The sequence below is a fragment of the Panthera uncia genome, assembly GCF_023721935.1.
Source record: "Panthera uncia isolate 11264 chromosome A1 unlocalized genomic scaffold, Puncia_PCG_1.0 HiC_scaffold_17, whole genome shotgun sequence".
Classification (NCBI taxonomy): Eukaryota; Metazoa; Chordata; class Mammalia; order Carnivora; family Felidae; genus Panthera; species Panthera uncia.
Window position 1 is genome coordinate 10,004,921 of NW_026057577.1, and position 8,933 is coordinate 10,013,853.

The 8,933-nt window shown below is 48.9% G+C and overlaps 1 protein-coding gene across 1 annotated transcript; it reads left to right on the plus strand.

Annotated features, from left to right (window-relative positions):
* Positions 1–328: 328 nt before the first annotated feature.
* Positions 329–5,969, plus strand: LOC125935123 (uncharacterized). Its single transcript, XM_049648824.1, is given in 3 exon segments — positions 329–352; positions 4,318–4,855; positions 4,858–5,969. Coding segments are annotated over 3 exon segments (1,674 nt in total).
* The last annotated feature ends 2,964 nt before the right edge of the window (positions 5,970–8,933 follow it).

Sequence of the window (8,933 nt, forward strand, 5' to 3'; positions counted from 1 at the left end):
ATATATATATATATATATATATATATATATATATATATCCCTTCTTTAAAATGAAATCTGCACATGTGAGACCAAGATGGGACTACTCTAGCATCAGAATGGCCTTCCAGAAGCTTCTATTAGAACAAGCCTTCAAAAATTTGAGCTGACAGAAGCTGACGTAGTTGCATTTTGAAGAACTGTTATTTTCCATGCAGAACATCTTATCCTTGGGTGCAGGTGGACCAGCCATTGGAATTTTGCTGCATCTTTACACAGACCTTATTGGTGGTGATGTCTGGAGAAGATTTCATTTTCTTTTCACTTTGCAAAAATATTAAGACCGAACATGAAATGTTCCTCACTCAGTTCGGTAAGCGGTGTGGCCCCTTCAGACTCCCCAAGAGGGTGTTTTTTAAGGGGAAGAACAGAGCAACTCAAAGATTTCTCTAATCTCCTGGCCTAATTACAAAGAGGAGTAAATCACTCAACATTGTACCTTAAACATAATAAAAAGAATAATTTAGCAATCCAACAGGAAGCTGCTCCCTCAGCAGGATAACGACATATTAGCTTATGTCCAGAAAATGCTCACGCCATCATCCTGATCACCCTTATATATTATTCATAGGTCATATTAAGCATGTGGGGGAGTTTTACAGTATACATACACTATTCAGGTGCCCACATGGGCCTTACTCAGCTAATACTGGCCCAAGAATCATGGGACTTAGGAAATGCCTGGTTCTTTTTAATTTTTTAATGTTTATTTATTTTTGAGAGAGAGACAGACAGAGTGCAAGCAGGGGAGGGGCAGAGAGAGAGGGAGACACACGATCTGAAGCAGGCTCCAGGCTCTGAGCTGTCAATACAGAGCCCAACGCAGGGCTCAAACTCACAAACTGTGAGATCATGACCTGAGCGGAAGTTGGATGCTTAACCGACTGAGCCACCTAGGTGCCCCAGAAAATGCCTGCTGAACTCAGTTCAGCCAGGGACATTTGTCATTCTCAAGAACAGGATGCTGTTCAGAATTCAAAACCCTTTTCAAACAAGACTAGATTCCCATCCCACCCCCCTTCCAAGTCAAGTCCTGCTATTTATACAACACTGACCCATGACCCACCCTTCTGTAAGCCCAACACCCTTCATGAGTAGCCACCCCTCCCAACTCCAGCCCCTTCCCCAGTTATGACAGAACCTCTCTGCACAGTTTCTGCCTCCTGGAAACACTGACAGTTCTCAACACTACCTCCCACTCTGTGGAGAGTTTGCCCCAACTGATTAAAGCCTGGGGTGAATGAAGCCAAAGCCAAGAGTCCTATTTGAACCGATTTGATCTACTACCTGCCACGCTAAGTGACTGCTCTTGCCTCCAGTCCCCAGCTAGTCAACTCATGAAAATGATCAAGGGTGAAGTGGGCAGAGAAAGAGTAAAGTACCCAAGGAGCCAATCTGTGTCCTATCTTCATCTAAGGCAGTGTTAAAAGTTTAAAGGACCCTCTTTCCAAGAGGAAACTTCCTCTGCTCTGCAATCCTATCCCTGGATATCAGCAGATAATATTTATTTGCCAAATATTTATTTGCCAAAGCTCAGCCTCTATCTTCTCCAAGTCCTTGAAGGGGCAGGTCTTGAAGGATCCATCCTTCAGATTCAGGCAGCCCCAATCCTGGATCCAGTCACCAGGGCCAACCCATAGGGGTTTGATCCATTACCAGTAGTCAGATCGAGATGGCTGTGCTTTTCTTCCTTCATCCTGTCAAGTGGACCCCCTCAGCCTAGGCACAGCAGGAAGGTCAATCCTTTCTATGGCCCATCAGCCAAGGTCTGCTTAGTCTTAAGGTCACAGGCACTGCTGCCTCCTCTGGGCAGCCTGCTGCCCTTTCTAGAGCCTGAACCCAATCTGGGTCACAGTTCATCTGGGTGGGTCTGGACACTGTGCCTCGGTGTGATCTTTAGGAACCTTCTCTCCGGATAGGATGCCACCCTCCAAGCTGAAGGCAGAGCACCCCACAGCTGGCCTGGTATCCTGGTTTACAACCACTCCTGCACCTCTCTGGTATCCCAACCCCCATTGTGCATGTGGGGTTATGGTAGTCTGGGGCTCTGTAACTGGACTCACCCCCTCCAAGCCCCCACACACCTTAAGTTGCCAGGGACCCACATTCCTCACACCTGAGCTACCACAGAAGGGCTAATACTACCAACTTTACTTTTCCAAATTGCAGAATTAGAGAGCAGCTGAATAAGCACATGTTTTAAAATGGTAATGAGGGGATGTTTGAAAGGAAAATAGACAGGAACAGTTGGCGGAATAGTCCCTTCCATGACGGTAAACTGGTGTCGTCCTGATGCCTGATTTTACTTTCTAATCCACCTCACTCTTCTGTACTGCGTGTTCTAGGGCCTAATGATTTCTTTTCAAGTTACCTGAAAGCAAATGGCACTGTGAACCACTTAATTTAGGGCTGAGAAAACACGGACCCATGAGAAAACCTTTCACAGAGGACACACGGTGAAAACAAGTTCTGACAGCTCTTGGGTCTGCTCAGGGGAAATTAGAATCTATAAACTGATGTTCTCACCCTGGGCCTGGGTCATGCCAAAGCCCCAGGGCTGGCTGGACCTTACCTCTTGCTACTGATCTTCCACAGTCTTGCTGACATTCCTCCAGCCTGGACCCCTCTCTCCTGGGGACCACCATGCAGGTCTGCAAATGCTCCTCTGGCCACTTCCCATCCTGGATGAAAGCAAGAGCAATCACCAAATACTTCACTGTGGCATAGCCCTTCCACAGGAAGCCCGGAATGTGCTTGATTCCTACCCTGGGGGGAAGATTATAAAGGATTCCTTTCATTTGCAAAGACAAGCTTCTGGCCAGTGACGCTTTCTTTATGACAGGTCCAGAGCTAGCACAGATTGCCTTAAGGAAAAGACTCAATAGATGATCAATAAAGACAATGTCTCACAGGCAAGGCAGAAAAATGTCTCTGTTCCTTCCCAAATGATACTTTTATACAGCACCTCACCATGAAAGCACGTTGGTGGGTATTGTTGGGTCATTTTATTGTCACAGACCCTCAACAACCATAACTAGGCCAATCAATATGGTGCTGAGAGACTAAGAGAAAAATTACCAGGTGTACTCACAACTGCAAAGAAAAGACCCCCCCCCCCCCCCCCCGCCATTCTCAAACCAACCAGGGTGTGCCCGGTTGTGGTTTGAAATAAAGGCGGGAACCAATCAAGTTCTGCTGAGTGTTCAAATTTAAATGTCAACCAATAACAGCTCTGTAACCTCAAAAAAATCCCTAACTTGTTTGTGCCTGTCTATAAAAGAAGCTGTAAGATCCTTGCTCGGGGCCTCTTAGCGTCACCGGCAACAAGTTCGCGGAGGACCGGGTTCAAACCTGCAATAAACGACCCTTGCCGCTTGGCTTTGACTCTGGACTCTGGTGGTTTGTTTTCGGGGGGGGGAGGGGTCTCTTGAATTGGGGCATATCATTTGGGGGCTCATTCGGGATCCCCCTAAACCCACCAGACCCCAAGTCAACAGGTCGTCTCTGAGACCGATCGGTGAGCCGGCTCTGTCCGTTTCTGTTTGTTCGTTTCTGGCTCTCCCGCGCGGGATCTGTATCGGTGACTGACACGGCCCTGGTGGATGCGCTATAGGGCAGTCGGTCGGGTCCAGTAGGAGACGTCCACTGGCACCCGTCTGGGGCAACTTTTTGGGCCCATCGGAATTTTTCTGTTCAGGTGGCAGACACCCGAAATGCACTAGCGATCTAAGTGTTGTGTTAAGTGTTGTGTTCTCTATTCTATAACCTTTAAGTGTTAAACTCCTTCTCTTTCACAGGTGACCTGGCCTGGCCCAGCCAGAAATCCTCATAACTTTACTATTTCTCCTTTTAATCCTTTCCTCCACCTCCAGGATACAGATGGGCCAATCTCAAAGCACTCCTCTTTCTCTCCTCGTTGCTAACTTCAGGGATGTTAGAACCAGAGGACAGAATTTGAGTTTAGACATCCGGCGGAGAAAATTAATAACCCTCTGCCCCTCCGAATGGCCAACCTTCGGCATTGGATGGCCAACCGAAGGAACTTTCTGCCTCCCTATAATTGCTAAGGTGAAATCAAAGATTTTTCTACTGGGTCGCGAGGGACACCCGGACCAGATTCCCTACATTCTTGTATGGCGGAGTTTAGTGGAAAATCCACCCCCTTGGTTGGCCCCCTTCCTATCCTCGGGAACGTGTAAGGTCCTTGCCATGCGGCCTGCAGGTCCCCCCAAAATCAAGGATGCCAGCCGCACCCTTGTATCCCATATTGCCCGATAGGACCTACTATCCCTAGACCCTCCACCCTATCATCCCCCTCCCCTCACACCCCAGGCCCTGCCTGCAGCAGCCGCCCCACTAGTTGCCCCCCTAGGGGAACCGGGAGGACGGGAAGCGGCAGCTGCGCTGGAAGCAGGAGGACGGGAGGCAGCAGCCGCGCCGGGCCCCATTGAAAATGAAACCAACCACGAGGGGCCAGCCGGCCGAACCCGCAGGCACATCCAGCGTGAGCCAAACCCTCACTTCCCTGACTCCACTGTGGCCCTACCCCTGCGGGAAATAGGACCCCCCGATGGAACAGGCAACCCCCGACTCCAGTATTGGCCCTTTTCCACCAGTGACCTTTACAACTGGAAAACACAGAATGCTCGATTCTCTGATAACCCTAAAGATCTAATAGCTCTTTTAGACAGTGTCATGTTCACGCACCAGCCCACCTGGGACGACTGTCAGCAGCTCCTCCGCATCCTGTTCACTACAGAGGAGCGAGAGAGGATCCAATTAGAAGCAAGAAAGCTGGTTCCCAGAGACGACGGTCGGCAACATCTAACCCTGACCTCATTAATGCGGCTTTCCCCCTAACCAGACCTCCACAGGATGAATGGGACTACAACACGGCAGAAGGTAGGGGAAGGCTACTCATTTATCGCCAGACTCTGATGGCGGGTCTCCGGGCTGCAGCTAGCAAGCCCACCAATTTGGCTAAGGTATATTCGGTCGTACAGGGAAAAGCAGAGAGTCCAGCTGCTTACTTAGAGAGATTAATGAAAGCCTTTAGGCAGTTTACCCCCATGGATCCAGAAGTTCCTGAGAACCAGGCTGCTGTCATTATGTCCTTTGTAAATCAAGCAGCTACTGACATTAGAAAAAAAAAAGAAAAAAAACTCCAAAGGCTAGAGGATTTAGAAGGTAAACAGATCCAGGATCTGCTCCATATAGCACAACGGGTCTACAACAGGGACGCCCCAGAAGAGAGACAGATCAAGGCCACAGAGAAAATGACTAAAGTCCTGGCCGCTATAGTCCAGAAAGAACAGCCACCCCCAGAAGGCACTCAAACAACATGCCCTCCCAGGCGAAACTTAGATAAAGATCAATGCGCCTATTGTAAAGAAAAAGGCCATTGGATACGAGAATGCCCCAAGAAGAAACAACCCTGCCCCAGCCAAGGGCAATGGCAGCCTAAAATAGCCCCCCTACTGTTTACCCAAGATACAGAATAGGGAGGACAGGGTTCAGATCCCCTCCCCAAACCTAGGGTAACATTGCAAGCGGAGGGGACACCGGTCCAGTTCCTAGTTGATACCGGGGCACAGCACTCAGTTCTGGTCAAACCCCATGGAAAAGTATCTGAAAAATCATCCTGGGTACAAGGGGCCACCGGAATAAAGAAGTACCCCTGGACAACTCAGAGGACTGTGGACTTAGGAACTGGGAAGGTAACACACTCCTTCCTGGTCATTGCTGACAGCCCCTGCCCCCTGTTGGGGAGGGATTTGCTTACCAAAATGGGGGCCCAAATTCATTTCCAACTGGGGGGATCGCCAGCGGGGAGCGAGGGCGGGGCTGAGGCTCGCGCAGCTGCGGGCAACGCCATGGCGTCCTGCAGGTCGCCGCCGGGACACGCATCCCCGGGGCGCAGCCCCGCTTGAGACTCAGCCTCCACGCGAGCCGCCCCGACAGGGCAAAGGGGGCAGAGAGGACTTGCAGGACCAACCATTATTGGATGCGGACGCCATCTGGTTCACCAATGGAAGCAGCTTTGTTCACCAGGGACAAAGGTATGCGGGGGCGGCCGTAACTTCAGAAACCGAGGTGGTTTGGGCAGAAGCCCTACCCCCCGGAACCTCGGCCCAGAAGGCTGAACTAATAGCCTCAACCCAGGCCCTAAAATTAGGAAGAGACCGCAAGCTAACCGTGTACACTGATAGCCGATATGCCTTTGCCACCGCTCATGTACATGGGGCGATATACAGAGAACAGGGGCTCCTCACAGCTGAAGGGAAAGACATCAGAAATAAAGAAGAGATTCTAGCCCTGCTAGCAGCCTTATGGGAACCCAAAAAGCTAGCAATTGTGCATTGCCCAGGACACCAGAAGACAACCGACCCAGTTTCCCGGGGCAACAATTTGGCCGATCAGACTGCAAAAAACATAGCTCGGCCCCCAGCGCAATTGCTGACCCTACAGCTGCCAGACCCCGGACCCCAGGAATTGCCCCCCAGCCCTGAGTATTCAGAAAGCGACATTCAATGGATGAGTAAACTTCCTATGACCTGAATCAAAGATGGCTGGTGGAGAGACTCTAAAAGCAGCATTATACTCCCAGATAAACTAGGATGGCAAGTTCTAGAGCGGATCCATCGCAGCACCCACTTAGGTTCCCGGTGAATGTTGGACTTACTGAGACAGACTGGACTAAAAATCAGAAATGTCTCTGATGAGGTCGATTAAGTAGTCACTAAATGTACAGTGTGCCAACTCAACAATGCGAGTAGCAATCCTCAGACAACAGGGGTAAGACAAAGAGAGAGCAGACCAGGGACCTATTGGGAAGTAGATTTCACTGAGGTAAAACCAGGAAAATATGGATATAAGTATTCGTTAGTTTTTGTAGATACCTTTTCAGGATGGACTGAAGCCTTTCCAACCAAGAATGAAACGGTGCAGATTGTAGCCAAAAAGATCCTAGAAGAAATCCTGCCCAGGTATGGTTTTCCAGTAATGATAGGGTCAGACAATGGACCTGCATTCGTCTCTAAGGTAAGTCAGGGACTGGCTTCCATACTTGGGGCTGATTGGAAATTACATTGTGCATACCGACCCCAAAGCTCAGAACAGGTAGAAAGAATGAACAGAACATTAAAGGAGACCCTAACCAAACTGACCATGGAGACTGGCGCTAATTGGGTGGTCCTTCTCCCCTACGCTCTGTTCAGGGTGCGTAATTCCCCATACAAACTGGGACTCACACCCTATGAAATAATACATGGTAGACCACCCCCCATCATCCCTAACCTAAAAGATAACCTTGTCAAAGCTGAGAACGATAATAGTCTTGAATTCTTGTTCTCCCTACAACCCTTGCAGAGGGTCCATGAAGATGTATGGCCCAAATTAAAGGAACTCTATGAGACTGGACCCCCACCTATTCCACATCAATTCCGGCCAGGGGATTGGGTCCTCGTCAAACATCATCGGCAGGGAACTCTGGAGCCCAGGTGGAAAGGGCCCTTCCAGGTCATCCTGACAACGCCTACTGCCATCAAAGTAGACGGAATCGCCACCTGGATCCATTCCGCCCACGCCAAACCAGTGGATCCATTCTCAGACCTCATCGGACCTTCAAAGACAACCTGGACTATTGATCGGACTAAGGACAACCCTTTAAAATTGACCCTACGCCGCCAACGGACTGAGCTGTAACTATGGTACTTACCCTTCTCTTGATTGTTCTGCAAATTCTGTCTGTAAATTCAAACTCCCCTGACCCCTATAATTTGACATGGGAAATTACTAATTTAGAGACTCATGAAGTCTACAACAAAACCCTAGGAACTGCCCCATTAAATACCTGGTGGCCAGATTTATATTTTAATTCAGAAAAAATTAGTCCATTAAAAGAAATGGAAGGAGGTAAATGGAGGCAACTGCAAAGGAGGGTATCAATAAGTAGAAATGGATTTTATGCATGTCCGGGATTTAGAACGGGGGCGATGAGGCACACATGTGGAGGGTTTGAAACCCTCTATTGCGCAGCCTGGAGTTGTGTCACCTCCAATGATGGGGAATGGAAGTGGGAAGTAAAACCCCAATTTATTGAAATGTCCTATGTCCAACCATGTACCCGCACCAGGTATGATGAAAACTGTAACCTTATTTGTGTAAGATTTACAGAGGAGGGGAAAAAGGACAGGCGGTGGGTCTCAGGACTCACTTGGGGACTCTACTTATATCAATATCCCCTCTTTGGGACTGCCATTCAAATAAAATTAAAAGTCTCCCCTCTTGTACAACCGGTGGGGCCAAATCAGGTATTAGGAAAAAAAAAAAAAAAAAAAGAAAAGAAAAAAGAGACGAGCCTATCCCCAGGCAGATCCCCACTACTCCCTCCAGCAGGACGCCCGTCCTCATCCCAGGAGTAAAAGCACAAGCTGTCCAAAAAAAAAAATCAGAACCCAGAAGGTATAGACTCCCTATGGAAATTGCTAACAGCAGCGTATGAGGCCTTAAACTGATCGGACCCTGAGGCAACAAGGGCCTGCTGGCTATGTTATGATATAAACCCCCCCTTCTACGAAGCCATAGGTCTAGCTGCCCCTTTTTCACAGTCAGGAGAAGAGTCGCCAGCAGCTTGCAAGTGGAATCGAAAGGGCCCCGGCCTCACACTGCAAGCGGTCACTGGCAATGGGACTTGTATAGGAAAGGTCCCCTCTAGCCATATCCAGCTCTGTGCCCCGACTAATTACTCTATGGGTGAATCTAAATGGATAATTCCAGCTCCTGACGGTGAATTTGTTCTAAGACAGGGCTCACCCCATGTGTTAGCAGGGATGTTTTTAATTTGTCACCCGAATATTGTATCATGGTATTAATATTTCCAAGGGTTATTTACC